The sequence below is a fragment of the Struthio camelus genome, chromosome W (genome assembly GCF_040807025.1).
Source record: "Struthio camelus isolate bStrCam1 chromosome W, bStrCam1.hap1, whole genome shotgun sequence".
Classification (NCBI taxonomy): Eukaryota; Metazoa; Chordata; class Aves; order Struthioniformes; family Struthionidae; genus Struthio; species Struthio camelus.
The window spans coordinates 16492844-16515103 of record NC_090981.1 but is presented as its reverse complement, the minus strand read 5'-3'; the positions used below and the strand labels follow the sequence as shown (position 1 = coordinate 16515103).

Sequence of the window (22260 nt, the reverse complement as noted above, 5' to 3'; positions counted from 1 at the left end):
CAGCTATTGAAAGCTCTATCTGCTTACCAAGACTGATCAAATATTTATCTCTTATTTATTCCTGAAAAAAATTTGAAAATGACTCAATAGACTTCCAATAAATCAATAGGCATTACTCTCTCTCCTCATAATCAATATGGGAGGCAACTGCCACAACATTAGCCCTTGAGCATCAATGAGACCACAGAGAAACATAGGACAATCACAGTTTTGATCTGCTAATGAAATCGATAAGTAAGAGTGAGCCATAAGTGACTTATCTCATTTCAAAGAAACTGATACAGCTTTGCCAATTTTTTGGCGTTGCTCAAGAAGATTAACTTTAAATGATTTCTCACTCGGATTCCTTTCACAATTGTCTGTTTGTATTCCAAGAAGTGTTAAATTAAAAACTTCAAAAAATGTTACAAATCACAAAACCCATCGAGATCACTCTGGTACTGCAAAGAAAAAGATACACCCAGTCTGCTTTACTAAAAGGTCCCTAGAGTAGGGTTGGGGCTGTGTTATTTCTTTTGCTTGTTTTGTAATTTTGCTGTTTAATTCCTTGTTTACATTATTGTTTAACAGCTCCTGCAAATACTTTATCTTGCCAAATTAATGAGATGCAAACAGTTCAAATACAGGTAAATAATTTATGTCTATAGTACTTACCTCTACCATCAAATGAAGAAGGAATTAAGCTGACTACTGTTTCTTCTAAAGTTTTTGATGGAGCTTTGCTTTCCATAGAAACATTTTCCTACAAAATAGATGGTTAGAAATCATAAAAATAGGAAGACAAGCACTGCTATAAATTGAATGGAGCATAAAAAAAAACTCCATCCAAATCCATGCACAGATCAAGGCATAGGGAATTTTGTAACTTAGTTTTTTGTTGTTGCTCTTACTGGAACTACCATTTGGACCGTATTACAAAGTAGAAGCCGATGCCTGTCTACTGCTATACAAGCAAGATGATGTCTGCTTATATTTCACTACAGCGACCAAACAATAATTCTAAGAACAAATAAAAACGTTTAAACTTTCTAAGAACATTAAAAACAAAGTCCATCATCAAATTCAAACTAGCAATGAAAAAGGAAAACAGTGTCAGCAACAAGGTATTTTCACCACCACAAGCATTTCCACTGAAAGGCAAAAACTTGAAGCATTATGCTATTTGGATCCTTCAAATGGAAGCAAGATTCGTCTTCAATCACTGCTGAAAATTCTGATACAACACATCTGACACGCTGCAGAATGTGTCAGCATTGTTTTTATTAACAACCAGGGAAACAAGGAAATCAGCAAGAATTAACTTAAGCAACCCATACAACTTAACACCTCCTTCCCTCCTTCAGGAACAGTTTCTTATTGTTTATCCTTTAGCACACAGCAATTAAGAACAATATTACAAACACAGGGCTCCTTTTTTTTAAATCTGTTAAAACTGCTGAATAAATGGCTGCTTACACATTACCAGAGGGAAATAAAGCAAAAAGCCATTAAGAAATTTCTAGGAATAGATGTGCTCTCTACAGGCAAGCTAGAAAATGGACCATAACAGTGCCAATGTACACATTCTAACAGTACATGGCTTTCCCCTAGCACAGTCACAGAAAGAATAGTGAGAGAGAGTAAAAGAGGAGATGGTAAGCACCGGCACCACCATCAACAAAAAGAACTGCAACACCTCGGGCTATGAGACTTCCTTACAAGCTACTTAAACAGGTAAATTACCATACAGAATGCAAAAATAACTTCTTGAAGTTTTCACAAGTTTTACGTTTTTATGAGCTCCGCAACACGAAAGCATCAGCTAACCTCCGTGTTGAACAAAGGAGACGTCTGCGTCTTCAGTGGTTGACTAAGGCATGTGACGCTATTTTCCGCCGAACATACCGATCCGCTTCTACGCTGCACATCCAATACCTCACTTCTTCCCAAACTGTGTGACTTGGAGAAATCCAAAACAGGAGCTTCAACAGCAGGTACAGGAAGAGTCTCTCTTTTTGGAGTTTCTGTTGACTTCTTGTTTGCAGCTTTATTGAACCTGTCTGAATAAAGTATACAAAGTCAAAACAACAGAACTTGTCTGTGATCAGTTCTATGAATGTCTTACAGCACACCAATTGACATAAACACAGTAATTGTCACAAGAACTATGGCTACACTTACTTTATATTTAAAAAAAAAAAAACAAAACTTGCTATTATAATCAAGATACATAAACAACACTGAATACACAGCAATTGTAAATTCAGGTGCTTGCTTAGGAAATTCTTTGTATCAATTTACACAAACCCAGGGAACTGGCAAAAAGGGGAAGTCACCATACCTTGTCAAAAAGTTTCCTGGGAAAAAACTTCCTCCTTAACTATTACAGATCTGGAAACATGATCACAAACTAGAGTTATAGCACTATCAACTATTTCGCACCTACTCTATATATTTGTAACCAAACAGCATATTTGTACCTGGTTTCGTGGAATCCCTACTGCATGCAGACGTCTGGAAAGAAGTCCTGTTCACAATTCTGCCAGAGGAGTCCTCTCCATCCCGCCTTCTCTTGTCTAATTTTCTCTCACCCTCTTTTGACCTTCTCTGCTGTAAATATTTGTGACACACTTAGTTGATTTTACTTGAGCTTTGTGGAATCATCAAACTTGCCCTAGTAGAATTTGAGTTACAGTTCACTAACTGTGCGTCTGGAGTTTGAACTTTAAGTTAACACACCATAAACAGTTAGTACACCATAATCATCAACAGCCAATAAAAACCAGAAGAACAGCCAGTTTTAGATTTGCTATTGAATCCTATTTACATTTGGTTAACTGTGTTACTTTTAGAATATACTGTGGCTTAAGCAAGATGTATTTAACCCATATGTTTCTAGACAACTGTACTTTCAAGATCTTGTTACAATTAATTGGAGCATTTCCAATAGTTTAAAACCTAAACCTGGTCTTAAATCATCCAGTCTGACTTTCTAAAAGTGAGTTTCATCTAGAAAAGGGCTACAATCTTGTAAGCGCTCCAAGCCTTTGACGAAACTATGTACTATAGACAAAACCAGCCAAGATTGATGTTCCAGTAACATCCAAAAGACTTTGAGCAGCCAGAAAGTAATTAGAAAAGAAGCATCTATGTGCTTCCAGTAAAGTAAACGTATTCACACAAATCCCGAAGCCTTGTGATTCTCACCAGGCATTTACCTTGCCAGAGCTGGGCTCAGGAATCAGTGTGGTCTAAACAGGCAAGAAAAAAGCACTAGGCATGCACCTAAGCCAACCTAGAGAAGTAGCTTAACTTTTTGTGATTACAGGACACTGGAATAAGTACATCTGGCATAAACATTTTTTTCTGGGGGGGAAGAGATAATTCCTGACCTCCAAGGTTAACACGTTAAGGCCTTAGAAGATGTGCTTATATTAATGCAAAGCTGCAAAGGTCAACAGCATCTCTCTTAAAGATCACAAAGAAATAAATGACAATGGAACGGTGCCAAAAAGACCATCCAGCAGCACTCAGCCGAGCCCTATACAGATCATAAAACTCCTCCCAGAAGTTAAACTAGGTTTCCTCTACACAGGCTTGACCACAGTGAAGATACCAGGTCTCTGCCTAGAGAATAAGGTCCACCCAGAAGGATGTGACTGGAGTACACACAACTTGAATCTGTAAGGCTATTCTCTTTGTATATAATCAAAGAATCATAGTGTCTAACCAAACAGGGAAATAGCTTAATAATACACTTGATTTTTTTTTTCTGACTTTTGAATTTTGAGTAGCTTGTCTATTCTTTGTTGGAAAATTTTATCTAATTTTCAAGGAATTTATCCTCAAATGGACACACACACACACAATCACAAAAGATGTTTAATTGAAGGAGAACAGGCCTAACATTAACCCTCTTTCCCTCTGGGCTCCAACATGAGTTTCTTCTCTCTTGTGGATTGTTTTCCACCTGTAGCAGGTGAAAATCCTTCACTGATAAACATGGTCTGTATCACTTTTCAGCCACTTAGCTGATCACAGCCATTGGGTCTCTCTAACTCAGGTCATGCGGGGTGCACCAGGCTCTGAAAAAGCCCAGACAATGAATGAGGTAAAACACAGTTCACAAATACATGGTCATCTTTTTCCCCTATGCTACTTTCTGAGGAAAAAAATACAGGCCCGTCACTTTTCAAATATACTTCTTGAAAAACTGTATTCACTCAAATTATAGAATTCCATTAACTTCCTTGAAATCTAAAGCTGAGCGTGTTACTACTACCATCCTTTTAACACACCACTCATTATTGCTACAAGAACAGAAAGTGATTATTCACTTTAAAAATGAACACAACTCTTGGACACATGGACTTAAAATAAGAATGTCTTAATTATAATGTTTTGAAATAGTATATTTGCTTACCTTTGAAACATTGCTACTTTCTGGTCTGACTGGATATGCTTGTTCAGCAGATTCACTGACTCTTCCAGAACTACTGTAGTATGCAGAGTTGTTAGCATGATATTGTGAGCTTGCTATTGGGTATACACTTGAAACAACATCGGACGAGTAAGAGCAGCTGGAGTAGTCACTGAGCGTAGTATCTCCCGCAACGCTATGCGAGGGACATGGAGAAAGACATGAGAAGTCACGGGACAAACCCTCAGCATATACTCATTGTCTAGAGTAACACATCACCCCTTGGCTGAAGGATTTGTTTAATACGGAGGCTATACTTCAAAAGAAAAGTAGTCCAAGTTAATTAAATTAAGCATTATAGACTGCTTTTAATAATACTTTAATTCTGTTTTGGAGGAAACAGGTACTTTAGTTAATATTTAAAAATACAGATGTTATCTGAAAACCTATTTCCAAGTTTCAAAGCTAGCCCGTGTTACAGTTACAAGTCCCATTTCTGTGTAACGTTACCAACGTTCTTTCGACTTATTTTTGGTAGGCTTTTTCTTGTGAAACAAACCAAAAGCACAGTATAACTACATGCACTACATATTTGACTGCAAAACATATATATAAAATAGTAAAACCTGTCTTAAAATGCCTCAATAACAACATGAGAGTATAGCACACTACAGGGCATGAGGCATGTATGAAATACAACACAAGATTATAAAACCACCAAAAGCAGAGCTGAACTTAAGCCATCACAGTTTATGAAAACACAGTATGTCTGCATCGTGCCTTTTTTTTCAAAAGTGTACTCAACGTCCTCTTCCAATTTCCTCCCATGCTTTCTGCAGAAACTGTATACTGAGATCCAAATTTGATTAGGGAGGAAGGAAATTTCCCAACTTGAAAAAGTTGCATCTCATTTTTCTAACAGTTTACCATAACCTTGGGTAGATAATGAAAACAGAAAAACATTCTTATCAGAAGAGAAGACTTCAGATAGCACGTTTCTTATTGCCTGTTTAATTTCTGATAGACTGCAGTCAAAGCAACTCTCATTATCACAATTTACAAGCAGAAAAGAAAAATAACACATCTGAGTTAAAATGATAACTATGGTTCAAACCCAGCAAGGCAAAAAAGTTCACAGGAATACTGCTGCTACCTGCTGGTTTTTTTCAATGTTAAAAAATACTGTAGATCAGGCCACACTCACCTCATTATTAAATTTAAGTTACAAACCAAAATGGGTTGAAAATACTGAGATTTCCCTCTAGGATAAAATGGTTGAGGTACTAAGAAAACTTATAATTAATGTGTTCTCTAAGGCTCTAACCGAACTTCTTAGGACGCTGCGATAATTTTGCAATAATTGCAAAATTTATCCACTGTTTAGTGTTCTGTAGAATTACGGAATGTGACAAGGTTCTTACAAAACTTAGTTATTTCCTATCCTGATAGGTACACTTTATTTCTAGATTGCCCCAGGGTTAACAATAAGTTTATAAATCTACACAGAAGGCCTGTTTCTAGGCCTCATTGGAAAAAAAAATTTAGATCTCCATAACATTCTTAATGAAATTGCCTTTGTAGGGCAGGAGGGTATGAGGGAATGAGAGGGGAAGGAGATGCAGGAAAATCCCACACGTTATTTAAATGTTTTATAGCAAGAGAAACCTTCTTGGAGGATCTTCCTCTTCCACAACTGTATTTATCCCAGCCTGGTCATAACAACTGTTCTGTCACCCAAGGAGCAGATTTAACTCCTTCCCAAATATAAAGCAGGCAGATCAATCGCTACAGACCAACACGACTTTCCCTTCTTCTCTTTAACGCTCAGTAACAATACCGGCCCTCGCGAGCAAGAGACTAGGTAGCAGATGTATGCCCCCAGAACAGAAACGCAAAAACCGAAATCCTGTAGACAATGAACAAGCATTTCTACAGTTAGGATATTAACCTATCCGAGCTCCAACTTGGTATTCAACGTCAGAAACCGGAAAGTTAAAAACGCCCCAAGAAATAAGACTTAGAAAATATACATACTTTTCCAGCGCTGGTTCCTGAACAAATGGGTAGCATGTAGTTAAGTACCTAGGAAAGACACATGCTGCTGAGGGTTCTGACCATGCCACAGTTACCGCCGCGTGTTTGGGAACAAACGGTTTGACCTCTGCTGATAACTTGATGCCCTGAGAAACAAAACGTTTTTTGGCTACATGCATTTTGAGATTATTATTATAAGTGAAAAATATTCATCCTGGTGAGCTTAACCATCCTAGGAAAGAGTTAGTTTGCGCTCTTCTAACAAAACATACAAAACTATAAAGTTCACAGAAAGGAAATTGAGAGAAAGGGAGACGGAATTCTCAGGGAAAACTATTTTCTTTAATGCCCACATTTACCATGAAATACTGACTAAGCTCTGCTACAAAAATGGCAGAGGCCTGCTTGACACAAGAGGCAGTAAACTCCAAAATAAGAATCATTATTTTATATTCTAAAAATATAAACTAAAACTCCCAGCAGGTAACTACCATTTCTCTAAGATCCAACTCTGGAAGTATTCAACAACACTGGCTTTGTGTATATTAGAATTTTTAAGGGAATTTGTGTGAAATGAATATTAAATTAGGCAGACGTCTAACATTTTTGACACATTACAAATCTATTCATATTCATTTTCGTTTGTTCTGGATTACCATCGACTTAAACCAAACATATTTATATGAAGGGATATCAAAATGAGATTCAAAACGTATTTATTGCAAATGACAGTGTTATACAGTTTTACTCATTCTAATTCACGCAACAAGTCATTTTTATAGCCGATGATGTATTTGGGGGTAACTTGACACGCTACAGGAAAATTGGGATCTTTTTACTTCTTGTCAAAGCCCATTTCAATACCTACGATAACACATAAGGCCTTTTAAAATAGAAGAACAGTAATTGCAATGCTTGAGCATGCAAACTAGACTCAGCGCACCCTCTGGTGGCTCAACATTCCCGCCGGTCATAAACATTTAAAGGGGTTTACTGAAGCAAACAACAGATAACTGACAACTCTTTGGGTCCTGAATTTATCAGGCAGATCCAATCTGCACAGAACGTCCATTTTAACGGTGACAAATAAGACAAGAAATTTGAATGGACATGTAAACATTTTATATATATATATATATATATATATATATATATAAGTGTCTGTGGGGGGGTGTACGTATATACAAATATATATATATACACACATATATACATATACACACACACACACGCATACACACATACAGACTTGTGAGGTAATACTGAACAGCAAGAGAGGTATCAAGAACACCATGTTCACCAAACAAGTAACGTCCTGCAGGAAGCAGCTGTGATTGAAGGCTAACGGCTAACTTTAAGGCCACCTCAGCCCGACTAGGAAATCCATGCGCAACGCAGCGGCGATTTCTGGCTACGTCTTTAAAGGGAGCGGGGCGCCTGGCTGCTCTCTCAGGAAGTGCTTGCTGTACCTAAGCGGCGCCAGGAGTAACGCGTGAGGGGAAACGACCTGCCTTCGCGCGAGGCTCAGCTGACCGGTCTGGGAGGGGGCCCTTCCAGAAGGACCCTGCCTGCCTCCGAGCAAACCCCACGCAAGCCGGGCGGGCGGGCGGGCGGCGGTCGCGCACTCGCCCCCTCTCTCGCTGCCGGCCGCAGCCCGCGGGGGGCCCCTGCGGCGGCGGCTGCGCCGAGGCCGGCCCGCGGGGGGGGGGGAGGGAGGGCGCGGCTCCCCGCCCCCGGTTACGTAAGAGGCCGAGGCGGGGGGAGGGGAGGGGAGGGGAGGAGCGCAGCGGAGGGGGGGGGGGCCGCCGCCGCCGCCGCCGCCGCCGCCGCCGCCGCCGCCGCCGCCGCCGCCGCCGCCGACCGCCGCCGCCGCCGCCGACCGCCGCCGCCGCCGCCGCCGCCGACCGCCGCCGCCGCCGCCCTCCTTACCTCGCCGCCGCGGCCCGCGCCCGGCCGCCACTCCGAGGACATGGCGAGGACGGGCCGCGGCCCCCCGCCCCGCTCCGCGCGCAGCTCCCGCTTCCGAGGCGGCGCCGGCGCCGCCCGATGACGTCGCCGCCAATCAGCAACGGCCGGCGGGGCGGGGCGGGGCGCGGGCGGGCGGGCGGGGGCCGGCCCGGGCGGGAAGCGGGGCGGGCAGCGGCGGCCGCCGGTCCCCGGCCCGGGGCAGCAGGGACGCTGAGCAGCCGCCAGCCGCGCTCGAGAGACGGTGAGGCATTTCAGCGGGTGAAGAGCAGCCTCGCCCCAGCCAAGAAGAGGTACGGGTCTTGGGCTTGCTCCTTCCACTCGGAGATAAAGAGGCAGAAAGTGTTTTAAGTCCAATGGTAGCGGGTGAGCAGTAGTCAGCACCCAAGAGTCTGGTGCTGAGTCGCCAAGGAAAAGCCAGGTTCAAGATAACAGTTTGAGGGGTGGTTCTTCTGGCTAGACTCCCTGAAGCAACACTTTAGGGGTAAGGCTAGTCTTGCAGTTCAGCACCGAGATAGTAGGCAACTTTAGCAATTCTAGGGGCAAGACCATGAGGATTATTTGCCTCACCAGATCTGACATAAACATAGCAATAGGAAGGATACTGGGGAAGTCTTACTTCCTATTAATATCCCCTTCTGGAGCCGTTAACATCTCAGCCACACAGCTCTGATGTCTACAGCCTCCAGCCACAGCAGTTAAATCATATACAGGGCCATACTGTGTGACCATTGCAAGTCACTTACCTCCACCTGGCACTACAACATATCTTTATTGCATGCCCACATTACACAGGAAGATCATGTGCCCCCATCGGTTAAGTGATATGAAGATGTTGTTTCTCTTGGCTTTCCTGACCTTACAGATCTAAGGCTAGCTTGCATTTGAAGTGAACCAGCTACAATCTCACCAATACTGAACAAACAATTATTCTGAAGAGACAGTTATACTGAAGCATCCTTTCAAAGAAGTTGATTGTAGGCACACTACTACAGGGCTCCAGTATGCCACATGGACCAGTTTGAAGCAACTAGTCACCTCTGAACTTGGTATATGGATTCAATCTAACAGCTCACCTGTGCCGGCGCACAACTTTCTAAATAAGAACTAATTCACATGTTACTGGGTTGGCTATGACCCTTTAAATATAAAGGAAGCAAGTTTCTACTGCCCTGCTACCAGCAGCTGCTTTTATTAGAGAAAAAGCACTCAGTTTACTTTGACCATGCTTTTTAAGGACTGCCTACATAGCAAGGCAAAGTGCCAACTCAGCTTCCCAGAAAAAAGTGAAACAGTGGAAACATAGGCTAAAACCCCAGAGTAAACTTTGAGATAGGAAGATAGTTTGGGGCAAAGTAACCAAGTAGGAGTAAAAAGCTTAATAAAATGTAGTATAATTAACATCCTCCAAGTATACACTGTGGAGATTAAGTTACTGCAGGATAAGTATTACGCTATAATCACTATTACTTCTAGATTAGTATGTCAGAGGCTAGCCCAACTATTGCCTCCATTTAAACAGCACATCACCTGCCTAGCTAAATACCTTGAGTATTACCACTGCCAGTTTCATTTTCAGTACAGAGCCCACTTGATTTACACCCTTAAAAGAAGTTCAGGTAAGGATCAAAAAACCAAAGACCATAGGGTAAAAATTCTTGCAGAGAAACAGAGTAGCTTCTCCAACTTCCAAGTTCTCCCAAGTGAGTTACCCCCCCCCCCCCCACACACACACTTCTAGCATGGTGTTAGATAAGTCATTTTGTCTGGCAAATTAAAACTTTAGACATTTAGTTATTATAGAGCATTAAAAATAGTTTATTTCTTTATGCCTACTACTGAACAATGAGCCATTGGATTTGAACATGCTACACTGTTTAGCAGAAAAGCTCAGTGTGAAAGTTACTGAACACACGTAACAAGTGATCATCTAGTCAGAACATGCAACATGTAAACTTTAATAAACAAAAATTCAATGAAAAGTCAAATAGGCACTTTAACAGTAAAGAAAATTTCATTAATCTTTGAACACCATAGCAGCCTACTTGGAATTGCATTTGACTGAGCTTTGTTGCTGTGAATAATACAGCTCATGCACAGGTATGGATGTATGTTTTGTACATTTTCAAGTATTCACTGAATACTACCAACATATATACACTCATATACATAAAGTTCCAGAAGATTTAGGAGTAGATTTCTAGAAGGTAGTTCATTTTTGCTCATCCTTTGGAAGAGGTCTTCTGAAGAGAAGAATGTGTGGCTCTGGAAATAAAATTGAACAAAGTGTTAGCCTGTCCTTAAGTCCTGGCTAAGGAGGTGATTTCTGTTCAAGATCTCTTGAACAATAACTGAAGCTTACTGTCAGATACTAAACAGACCAAGTAGTTAAACCCACAGTTAGGTCCCCATGTGGAACAGTTTCTAGAACCACTTTACAGTAACTTTAAGCAATCACATTCTTTCAAAAGTTTTATACTGGAACTCTGCAGTCCCCCAAATTTGAGCTATTTACAGGAACAAAAATACAGGAAAACACAGCAGACTTGGTACTAGACACTGGGCTATTTAATGAGCCTTATCACTGTAACTTACTCTAAGAAGCTAGTTATGTTGGCCTGACCTAGTACATACTGTCAAGCATCAAAGCACACTTTAATTATGTTAATATAAGCAGCTTACATTATTATGACCTGACTTGTCAACTGACCTGACCTGAATTGTCAGCTCCTCCAAAGAAGCTCAAGGCAGTACATTCAAAATATCAAAATACCAAAGGCAGACACTGGAAGATTAAGCTAACTGCTTCTTCCGGACCTTTGGAGCTTGGAACTCCATAGGACTATCACCAGTTAAGTTAATGTTAACAAGCCTGCCTAAAGGGTATCTTGAATGGCTGTTTTTAGTAAACTATACTTGGTCGAGTTTTAGAGCTTCCTGCCCCATTAACTGAAAGACACTGGCTTCAGTGTAGCTTTTAGCAGACACTGGAGCCAGCGCTCAAACTATGCTGTAGACTTTTCAGAACATGAATGCAGTACCTTGTCCAGGGAAGTGGCGTGTTAACTTACTATTTCATTATATGAATATATGCTGCTGTATGAAGTTTGGAGCCATCGCCAAGATGTTAACATCACTGAAGATCTCTGTAAAACCTATTTCTATAGGCAGAGCCTATAGAGCCTAGCATGTTTTGTCTAAGAGACTGCAGATACTTAGAAGGTAGCTACCATTTTATCTGACCAGTTCTGGGAGCGAGAGGAAGTTTAGACTAAAGGCTGCTACATTGCCTGCTTTCCTAAGCAGCTAGAGTAGCAAGCAGATAAATAAAAGTCTAAACATCTAGTAGAAAATTCTAATTGGATTCTAGAGCAGAAGCTATTATATACTTGAACCTTCAGTTCTGGGCACTAGATAGTTGCTATTTTAGACTCCTTTGTTCATCTGTGCTTACCTGGCTCATGGATCATATAGTGAACCCAGCCAAGACTTTGCTGAACACCAAGTCGTCTCCATTCCTCTTCAGACATTAGATGGGTTTTTGGTACTTGCTTTGAAAGTTCTCTTGGCAGCATCACGTGTCTGAAAAAGTTTAATTATGTTAATCTCACATTACTACCTCAATGCCTGTCTTGGCAAAGACTAGAAAACTTACACATATTTATATTGAAAGACAGTAAGCAAGTTCAGTTATGAACACCAACATCTTCCCTAGCCTAGAGTGTTGATAGGTACTGCTAATTAATGACTACAATGCAGCCATTCCAAAAGATGGTTTGAAATTAACTTTGCCTACAAAACATTACATCTTCCTACTTCCTGAAATGAAAGAGTCATTCCCCTGCACATTATAATCACTCTTACTTGTATACAGGTACCCATACCCCTGGCAGCTGGCTGTCATACAAGCAATTAGACTAGTGTGATCAGAAATATATGAACTTTGCAATTTTAGAGTGATTGATGAGTTCACTCCTGTTAGTATTTTGCAATCACAAATAACATTTTTCTGCTCAGAGATTACAGTGGTGGTGGCTGGGAAGCATAGAACACTAACTGCACTTAAAAGCCTGATCTGCCAGCTGTGGAGAAGCAAAGAGCCTGCTATTCACATTTGCAAGTTCTTTTATTACTTATTAGAAAACAAAAGTAAGTATTCAGTCCAGCTTTTGAGATCAAGTGACTTGAATAGTAAAAGTCAACTGATTAACTAGCACTTAGATTTCTACATACAGAAATGAGCAAAACACTGTTTTGAAGTAGCAGTAAGCAAGCCTGAAGGGCCCGAATTTGAACAGCATCAGTTACAATCCAGAGCAAACTGGTGCTATGGCATAGCTTTAAACAGGAGCAGCTACAGCACCGAAATAGTCTTTATGAACTACATTAAGTAGCGCTATACTTCGACCAGGCCTTACGAAACGCCCTCAAAGCTGAGGCATTAACCAAAACGCATGCTTCACCTGCATTCGGAACCGGAACTGGGGCAGTACAAGACGTTACCCGTAGTTCTTTAGAGACTCCTGCACGCATCGGTTTGAGTGCCCAGCCTCGCTTTGCTGGGGCATATACACCGGGGCGTGCCCCGGAGGCACGAGCCTTCCGCCTCGCGGCGGAGGCGCCGCCGCCGGGCTCTGCGGGTAGCGACAGCGCCGCCAGAGGAGCGGAGCGGCAGGGACCGCCGCCATGAGACAGCCGCCGCCCAGGACTCGTCACCAGGGGCCGAGCGCCTTCCGCCACCGCCGCGGGGGCCCAGCGGGCTTCGCCCTCGCCCCCCCTCCCCTTTCAGCACCTCCTGACTGGGCCTGGCGTCGCCTGCTCACCGCGAAGCGGTCCAGATCAGCGCACCCCCCACTCCACATCAGCGGCTAAAAGCTCCGCGAGCGCCGGTGGTGAGGAGGCAAGACACTGTCCCTCCCCGCCAGCTGGAAGCCACCGCGGAGGCGGCAGAGCGGAGCCGCTCTCCAGGGCCCCGCTCCCCGCCGCGACCGGTGGGCCTCCCCCTCTCCCCCCGGGCACCTCTCGACCGCGGGGAGAGGCGCCTACCCGAGCCTCCGTCCAGGAAATGCTAGCAGGGTGCGTCCCCTCCCCCAGCCTCGTACCGGTACTCGTACTGCTCGTCAAAGTACTTGTCGGAATAGTAGATCTGCTTGTGAGCCATGGCGCGAGGCGGCGGTGGCAGCGGTAACGGCACAGCGCGCACCCCTCACGGACGGCTGCCGCAGACTAACCGCCTGCTGCCGCGCCCCACTCGATTTGAATCTAGCAGCTCCATGCTCATTGGTGGGCTGGGCCAGCCAATGGCGTGCCGCGCGGCCGCGCCGGCGGAGACGGCCGTCTGACTCAGGCTCTCGCCTTTCCACCAATCCACGGAAGCGACAGTGGAGGATTACGTAAGGGGGTGACGGTTGGGAGCGGAGCGGGGCGGGGCGGAGGCGTGCGCACGTCGGCCCAAACGTGAATTCTGGGCTCTGCGGCGTTTCCAAGGCAGCGGCGCCCCGCCTGAGCCCCGGCGGCGCCGCGATTGGCCAGTTGCAACCAGGGGCCGGGCGGTTCCAGCAGTTTCTAGAGCGCCCTCGGCTGTGCGCGAGACAGTTGGGGCCGTTAGCGATCCGTTGGGATGGCTGCTGCGGCCGCTCCGGGCCCGCCTTGCAGCATAAGTAGCTGTCGTGCTCCGCTCTGCAGGGCGAGCGGGCGGGCCTCGTAGGGGTTGCTCACGGCAGGCGGTGGGGAGGGAGCCTGTTCTAATCAGCTAATACGTTAAAAGTAACGGTCTGCCCTTAGGTCACTTATGTGTTACATCCCCTGGGGCCTAGCTAGGTTTATGAACTCTTGGCATACTGGACCCTGGATATTCCTGTGCGGACAGATCCTGTGCCTCTGATGTCGTTAGGCCATGGCTCCTGCAATACTGCTATGCTGCTTATAGAAAAAATGACTGAAGTGCCGGGATGTTTATGTTGTAGTGCAGAGAGTAATGAGAAGCTATCATGGTGTGCCTTGTACTGCTTTTGTATTGGCTTCAGGACTGTGCTAACAGTCCAGGCTTACAATGTGACAGAAGATACATTGGAGGGAGCAGGGACGTTCAGAGCTGTGTGGCTTCTGTGGAAGCGGGTTCCCACTGAGAAGCGTTCTGAATAGTACCAAAAAAATACCACAGTTAATACTTCTATACTAAAATCAAGTAGCAACTTCTCATAATTTGACTACAGATACTACAGTTTCTAGGCTGTAAGTGTTGTTTTTAACATGAAACTTTTTGAACAGATAAATGTTGAATTCTGCACTTCTCTAAATTCCAGTGGTGTTGCTTGGTAATTGCCCTCTAGGATTATGTAAGCCTATCTAATGTGCGTGTTGCCAGTCAGTATTCCTTTTTTTCCTCATCTTTTGCATTCTCTGTCTACAGTGCGTTCCTCTCTCCTCTCCTTGTCGTGCTTCTAAAGTAAAAGAAGGCTGGTGTCATTTTTGCTTCCATAGTGCTAGCACAGTTGCATAGTCCCTCTGATCATGTGATAGATACAGCTGAAAACGATTCTGGTGGAAAAAAAAGTCTGCTCTGTGGTCATGGGAGTCTCTATATTGCTGACACACTATCCCTCCACATTTGTGGATATCTACCATTCTTTTTAGCAGCAGCTCACTGAAAGTGGCCTTGTTACTAGTACTGGACCCTGAATGTGAAGTTAAATGCTGAAGCTTAAACAGTCTCCTGACGGTTAAAAGATGTTTGCTCGTCTCTAACAGATAACGTTGCCTTGAGTAAGGATTATGAAGGATAGTGGCACGTACTAGTGCTTCTCATAACGCACTGGTAATATTTTTCTCTTGACTGAATCTCTGGGGTTGTCAAAGTTCCTTTTGTTAACAAAGACCCTCAATAAGTACAGACTACGTGTAAGTTTTCTAACACGTTGTCTGGATTCTTTGGAACAAAATAAGGGTTTATAGCTTAGTGTCAGGCTGCATAGCTATTCTTTTTCTCATACATAAGGAAGGTGACACTCAGAATACTTTTCTGTTAAGAACATAACGGTGGGAAAAAGATAAACCCACTGCAACAAAGAGATTTTGCTGGACTGAAGATATTTTATCTTTGTGCCTTTATAATCTTTTAGCCTATCTCAGGCGTGTTGAACAGCAGAGAGATCAGAATGGACCTTTATGACAGCCTATGGATAAGCATCCCTGAGCACACTCGGAGGCGAAAACCTGGAGTTCCTTTAAAGCAACTTCTTCCACAGCAAATACTCATACCAGTCCTTCATTTCGAAGAATATTCAAAGAATTCTTAGGTAGCTGCCTATCTATTCAATTTTCTTTGAGTTTTCTCAAATTATTCTGAAAATCCTTGTTCCTTAGGTTAACTGTATGTGTTTGGCAGCTGGTAGAACTAACAAAACTAACGTACCGTTTTGACAAATCTCGGGTTAGGAGATCACCATTTAGTAGCAGAATGACGTTGCTGTTCGTGCTTTTATCATCGCTGCTTTTCCCTGGCAAGACTTCTAAACGTTCAGGGGCAATAACTATTGCAACAATACCAGTAACTTTGTAAGTTCCACTGATAGCCTGATACCTTTTTGCTGAAATGAAAACCTTAAAGTAGGGATATATTTTGTAAGATTACTAAAATAAAGTAATAAGCTCGTTAAGCAGGGCTCTCCACAACATTTTCTTCAGAATATTCGGTATACACAAAGGATCTGACAGTCATCACTAAATGAAGCTGCCAAGAAGGAAATAAATAGCGATCCGTAACTGATGTGGAGAGAACAGAAATGCTTTAAGGCAGGTTTGGATTAAAAAGTCCTTGCTTAGATAGTTACATTGGGCTTAGATACGGATAGGGAATGTTCCCTAATGTCTAATCAAAAGGAGCAATTTAGAAAAAACATCCAGCACAAATGTTTTAGGTACACCTGATCCTGCCTGTGATCAGTGATCTCTTTCAGGCCTACTTTCTGTGATTGTTTCAATTAGGCCTTTCCATTTTAACTTTTACCTGGCTGTAATATATTGAGCTGTAGAGCAATAATTGAATGTTCACATGAACTAATATTCTTTCTTCAATACTCTAGAAAGATCCTTTTGTTTGAACTGTAACACTGAATTTTGATATTCAAAGAAGAAGAACTTTATTGTTAGTTTCTGGAATTAGGTATATTATTAAGTGCTGGAATCAGATCCTGCTTCTGCAGTTTCACTACTGAGCAGCTGGGTCAGAAGTGAATGAACCATGAATGTCTACATTTATCAAAGAGAAAAGCTGCTAGTTAGTTAACCAGCACTCGTGCCTCAGTGCATTGAAGTGAAGCATATATTGAAGAACTTTGGCTTAAGATTGGAGATTTCACTTCTGAATAGTACACATGCATACAAGTTTCCTGTTGTTGACTATCAGTATGCCGTAGAACAAACGTTAAAAGATTTCCCTAGGGCCTAAGGAGCATAGATGTGTTGGGGAGACACATGAGCTATTCAACTGGAAAGCACACTCCCACTCAACACCCTGTCCAATTAGCCCTTGCTGCTGAAAGAGAAGAGAAAGTATAAAAATGGCAGAAACATGAAGAGAGCTTCTCTGTCTGTTCTGTAGCTGTTATTCAGGAGTATATAATTTTGGCTGAGAGCAGTAATCTGAGTTCTGCATGAAAATAATGTGACTGTTATCAGCATAGAGCCTTTTCAGTACTACAGATGGGCTGTGAACACAGTTTTTTTTTGGCTGATTTCATATATCCAGACAGGAGTAGATTTAAATCCTCTGTGTAATACTCTGACCAGGGCTCTCCGAAGAGTTGTGAGGGCTATGTTAAATCAAAATCTGTCATGCTGATGGGGCTATGTCAACCTTACTATTTCATAGACAGAATTCAGGATCTAAGTCATGGTAGACAGAAAATATTTGGGGCAATTTTGACAGAAGGGGAAGGTGCAGAGTTTTCCATCTGTGGTCTGCCTAACAATTTCTGATTATATTTCTCTCCAGCTTTTTCTGTTCAATTCTACAGAATATGTGAGAAATTTAAGCTAGATGTACGTTCGCTGCAGTTCTGTTTTCAAATATGTCCTCCCAGAACAATAACGTAGGATACTTGAGTGTATTTTCCTGAGCAGGACAGCAAGATCACAGTCAAGGAACCTTTTGTACTGTCTAATGAGTCATAATGATACGCACAATAATTTGTGCAGAATTTGAGAGTGAATCACATTTATTATATATACTGATGAACTGTGATCAGTGCTCTTATATTTTTAATCTGTTTCCTATGGACACAAGGCTTAAGCATTTGTACTTTGGTTTTGATGCTCAATTAGCTTTTGAACTTATTGGCTGATTTCAGTCAAACTTGACAGAAATGTTGATAAATAAATTCTTCCAGGTTTCATGATGACAGATGGCCTGATAGAGCAGAAGCAGTCTGATGGAGGAAGTTGTTTTAGTTAAACTCACACCTTACTAGACAGCAAAGAATCCACATGAGATTGAGGCCCTTACAAATGCCTCAGTGGAAAATATCCTTCAGCCTTTAGAATGGATGCCTTTTTTGAAGGCATAAAAGCCAATTATCCATAAACCATGAGTCAGCAGAAAATCAGTCTCTGTTAGTTCTGTTATTCAGTAAACTAACTTTTTATTTGGCTTTTTATTTTATGTACTAGTTTTATATGGTATTTGCCTAGCACTTCAAAACCTCCAATAATCCTAAAAACACTGGTCCTACAGACTTAAGCTAGGCTACTCGTATGTGTAAAATGAACAATATTTGGTTTTGCAGATTTGATCTTCAAAATTGGGTTATCTCAATGTGGATGCTTAAATTTGGATTTATTGCCTAATTTCAATTTGAAATAATTTTCAGAGGCATTGAATTGTTTATGTGCTAATTAACCTCTCCCCAGTTAATGGAAGGAAACAGATCAGTAATTTTTATCTTGCTTTTCAGTTCACAAATGAGAATTAAGACTTGGAGAGTCTAAAGGAACAGTGCCATGTTTTGATGGCTTAGCTGTCTCTAAATAGGCTAGTGTGACTACTGGAAATAGTCTAGCTGATTTACTAGGGATTTCCATCTGAGAAGGGATACATTGACTTGAGAAATAGCACAAATTAACCTGGTGAAGCTATTGTGATGGATACTCCTGCCAGGACCTGAGCTGGCTCAAGGACTGCATTGTGAAGGCATAGCTGAATGAAATACTCAATATAGGAGCCCGGTCTACAGGGTAGGGATAGAGAGCCAACAGTACAGAATGTCTAAGCATGAGATCCTGAGATCCATTCAGATCCTTGCAGGGCTTGGCAGCTGGTGTCCATCTCTGTCATTTCATTCAGATTTAATTCTCTGTACCTCTCTTTCTGTGGATTTTCCTGTGAAAGAAGTGATCAGAACCGTATCTGAATAGCACAGATCAAATCTTAAAAGGAGCCACACTGAAGTATTCCTGTCTTGAACAAGATCAATAGTGCTGAATTTAGGAGATGATGATTTCCATAGCAACCAAAGCTCATATAACAAATTCAGGATGATAAGGTGTAATGACTGTAGAGTCAAGCACAAGAAGATGCTGTCATGTGTGGCACAGTCCTGCTCAGATTTTTCCTGTAGGCTGTGTAACATGATAGCATCTCAAAGTGGACCAGTGGAAAAAATCTGCAGCGGAATCTATTAGAGATTTTCAGTGACAGAAAAATTTTGATGCAGCGCTTAAATGGTTTGAATAAGAGCTTTATTTAAAAACAAAAATGGCAGTGCTAGATCTGAGAAAAAGTCCTTTTAGCCAAACATTTGTCACCTTTCTATAATGGATGCCCTAAGGAAGAGTATAAGAATCAGACAAGTACGTGATGATATCTTCCCAGATTTCTCCTAGGCTCCCGTGATGACTGATCAGGGATTTCTTTGCATTTAACAGTCCGGATGAATTTTTGTTTCATGAATTTTTTCAGTCATTTTTAGGCCTATTTAAACTTCTAGAATTCACAGTATCTTGTTGCAAGGAGTTCCATGGTTGAACAGGTTCTTTTGTGAGAACAAGCACCTTCTTTTGTTTGTGTTAAATCTGTCACATCCTGGTTTTTCTATTGGAAGAAGCTGTGAATAGTTTATTCATTGTCCCAGATGTCTGTAGCTTCCAGAGACAGGATTTATATCCTAGAGGATTATAGGCTAGGACTTTGAACTTGTAGGAGCCTAAAACATAGGCTTGTTTTGGCTCTTGTAAATATTTCTTCATTGATTTTTGAAAAATTATTCACGTTTAAAATTAATCACATGTAAATGTTGCACATTCACAGGAGAGGAAGCAAGTGGTACCTGAGCTGAAAATATAGCAGGTTTGCAAGTATTATAAAGTCTTTTAAAAGGTACTAGAAAACATTGTTAGTAGAGTAGCAGAAGATGACTGAATTCAGTTCATACCGAACAGAATCTAAATGAACCATATATGTACAACTGGTTTTTCTTACACTTATTGTAACAATGTAAGGTTTAAAATAGCCACTGGAGGGCTCACTGATTTCATTTTAAATGGCAAGATGCTCTTTGAAAGCCAACACTCTTATTTTTTGGCTAAGATAATAGTAATTGATTCATTAAACATTTGAAGACTGGAGGATAGCAGATTTTTTCAAATTAAGGCAGAGAGCACATATATTTTCAGCTCAAAGAAAACTGAGATTGTGATTAATACCTGTGCCATAGTGTGGGTACATTTCCAAAGATTTCAAAGGCAGGAGGATCTCAATGTCATGGAGTAAGCATAAAGGGCCAGATTTCCCACCCCCTAACCATAAAAGAGCTGAAAAGGCATCCTGTCAGGCGGCAGGGTTTCCCCGTTCTGAGGAGCCACCCACACTTCTGACAGGTTTTCCCCTCCTTCCTCTGTTCTGAGTGTGGCACTGAAGACTATGTGGTCTCAGTGATGAGTTAGGCCCAGGGCTGTAGCCTGTTTGGACCACTTTGCGGAGCTGGAGTCAGATACAACACATTCAGTTGCTGACAGTTTCGCCTGACATTCTGAACCCGGTCTTTCTTTCATTGCAATTAAACAGAACTCAGTTTTTGAAAGCTTTGGAAACAATCAATTATACTTAAAAATTCCAATCTTATTTTTCATTTTTCTCATATGTATAAGCCTGAGCTTTTCCTTTGTCCTTGTGTTTGTAATCGTATTTGGATATTTAGATCATTATCATGTCCCTGATTTAATAAATGCAGCTAAACTGCTTATGTTCAGTATTTCCTTCTTGCTTGAGTTCACGGCAGTATTTACCACTCTTCTGTGGAATAAGGATGTCCGGAACAAAATATACTGTTCCTGGGGTGATTTCACCAGAAATATGCAGGGTAATATCATTCTTTCTGCTCCTCTGAATATGTAGTATCCCAAGCTTCTGAGTCTTGTTGCCTTATTTCAGAGAAACTCATTTGATTTACTGTTCTCCTGTGGTCGTTTTCAGTTCTGCTTATTTTCAAGTATTTCCCTTGCACGGAATATCTGTTTGAATTATTTCCCATGATTTCGAATCTTGATTATTACAAGCTCATTGTCTCTCTCGCTCTCTCTCTTTTTTTTTTTTTTTTTTAAATCCCTGCTTATGCGTCTCAACTCTCAATGTTCCTGGTGACTCCCATCCTTATTTTAAACACTAAAAGTCATCTGTTGTAGGAGATATATAGAACTTCGAATTTGTCTTGGCAGGTAAAACTCTTTTTTGTTCACATTCAGCTATACATATTAGCAGTCTCTTAGTGTTTCACTCGCACCTGCCTAACAGCTAGCTTTTTAGTCATTGATTTTGAATCATTTTGTTTGAATCACTCATTCTGGGTGGTGTTGCTTTTGAGATTAAAACATCTCAAGAAAAATATTCACCTGTCAAACAATCTTGTAACAGATTATCATGAAGTATCTATGTAGAAAATAATTTAACAGTTGTAACATAGACTGGAAGAAGATTCTACCTTGAAGTACATCTTCCAGGAATCCTCCCATCCTGGCTCTCAGGCAATTAAATTTAACCAGACTCATCTCTGCATTGCGTTTCCACCCCTCTTGCAGTTTATTGCACTGTGTTGCAAATCTGACTACAGAAAACAACTTAAGATGACTCCACTTCTAAAACCAGTGTGTACTGGAAATACGCTCAGAGCTTGAAACCTTGTCCACTTTTTTCAGCTGTATCCTTTTATCTAATAAAAGGCATTACCTTTCTTAACAGACCTTGCCTCATAGCCTTAAACCATGTTCCTTTACAAGGAACATACCTTTTTGGTTATCCTGAGGGTATCCCTGATGGATGTCTGACTTGATCATACTTGGACCTTAAATCATTACGTACGTGTATTTACAGACTTGTCTTTTAAAAAAAAAGTTTAGCAAATTCATAGGCTAGAAACACAGGCAAACTGATTCAGCTGGCTTTATAGGTATTAAAACTTAATGCCTTTGTCTTGTTTTTAGTAGCACATCAGCAGGGTTGTCATGGATACTGAGTCCTGTTTTGCCAGCTTGCGGATGTGCTAAAATGTGATTTTCCCTTCCAAGCCGTTAAAGATAACCATCATTACGGACTGGATTGAAGGTCCACTGAAATCAATGGAAAGTCTTTGGTCATCTTTAGCAGATTTTGGACTAGGGCTTAGGTGATCAGTAATGTTCCAGCTCATGTCCCATTTTATAACAGTTGTCAGAATTTTTTGTTTTTACAATGTCTTATTCCACTATTGAAAAGTGGGTATATGTTTCCTCTGTTCTATGAGCATTTTCTCCCGCTCGAGCACAACGAGGTTCAAGCTTCTGCCAGCTTAGTCTTGTAGTGCGGCTTCTGCATTTTCTTATTCCTCCCATGG

General features: G+C 41.7%; 3 protein-coding genes across 6 annotated transcripts in view; 1 reads left to right on the top strand and 2 right to left on the bottom strand.

Annotated features, from left to right (window-relative positions):
• LOC104150284 (selenocysteine insertion sequence-binding protein 2) overlaps positions 1 to 8481 on the bottom strand; it is a 29234-nt gene extending 20753 nt beyond the window's left edge. For 3 of the 4 annotated variants that reach the window (XM_068924412.1, XM_068924410.1, XM_068924409.1), the window contains exons 1-6: positions 8363 to 8481; positions 6434 to 6579; positions 4403 to 4595; positions 2460 to 2589; positions 1807 to 2039; positions 655 to 742 (exon numbers count right to left, since the gene is read on the bottom strand). In XM_068924412.1, the coding sequence (XP_068780513.1) occupies positions 655 to 742; positions 1807 to 2039; positions 2460 to 2589; positions 4403 to 4595; positions 6434 to 6579; positions 8363 to 8404 (832 nt within the window). In that variant the 5' untranslated portion in view covers positions 8405 to 8481. The remainder of the gene's footprint in view (positions 1 to 654; positions 743 to 1806; positions 2040 to 2459; positions 2590 to 4402; positions 4596 to 6433; positions 6580 to 8362) is intronic. The other variant, XM_068924411.1, reaches the window with a different exon arrangement.
• Positions 8482 to 10604: 2123 nt separating this feature from the next.
• Positions 10605 to 13781, bottom strand: LOC104150286 (cyclin-dependent kinases regulatory subunit 2). The gene is made up of 3 exons (XM_068924489.1): positions 13501 to 13781; positions 11853 to 11980; positions 10605 to 10663 (listed from the first exon to the last, which is right to left on the bottom strand). Exons 1-3 carry the CDS (start codon positions 13557 to 13559, stop codon positions 10611 to 10613), a joined length of 240 nt encoding a protein of 79 aa, XP_068780590.1. The 5' UTR covers positions 13560 to 13781; the 3' UTR covers positions 10605 to 10610.
• LOC138060925 (SHC-transforming protein 3-like) overlaps positions 12867 to 22260 on the top strand; it is a 103787-nt gene continuing 94393 nt past the window's right edge. The window contains exon 1 of the mRNA XM_068924478.1: positions 12867 to 13474. The gene's annotated coding sequence lies outside the window, so the exon portion shown is untranslated. The remainder of the gene's footprint in view (positions 13475 to 22260) is intronic.

What these genes read in the sequence shown, in the direction of transcription:
- LOC104150286 (XM_068924489.1), bottom strand. Translation starts at nt 13,559, where the DNA reads ATGGCTCACAAGCAGATCTACTATTCCGACAAGTACTTTGACGAGCAG. An exon ending in GACGAGCAGTACGAGTACCG is followed by an intron (nt 11,981 to 13,500) that starts GTACGAGGCTGG and finishes AAACTTTTTCAG; the next exon opens with ACACGTGATGCTGCCAAGAG. An exon ending in CTATATGATCCATGAGCCAG is followed by an intron (nt 10,664 to 11,852) that starts GTAAGCACAGAT and finishes TTTTATTTCCAG; the next exon opens with AGCCACACATTCTTCTCTTC.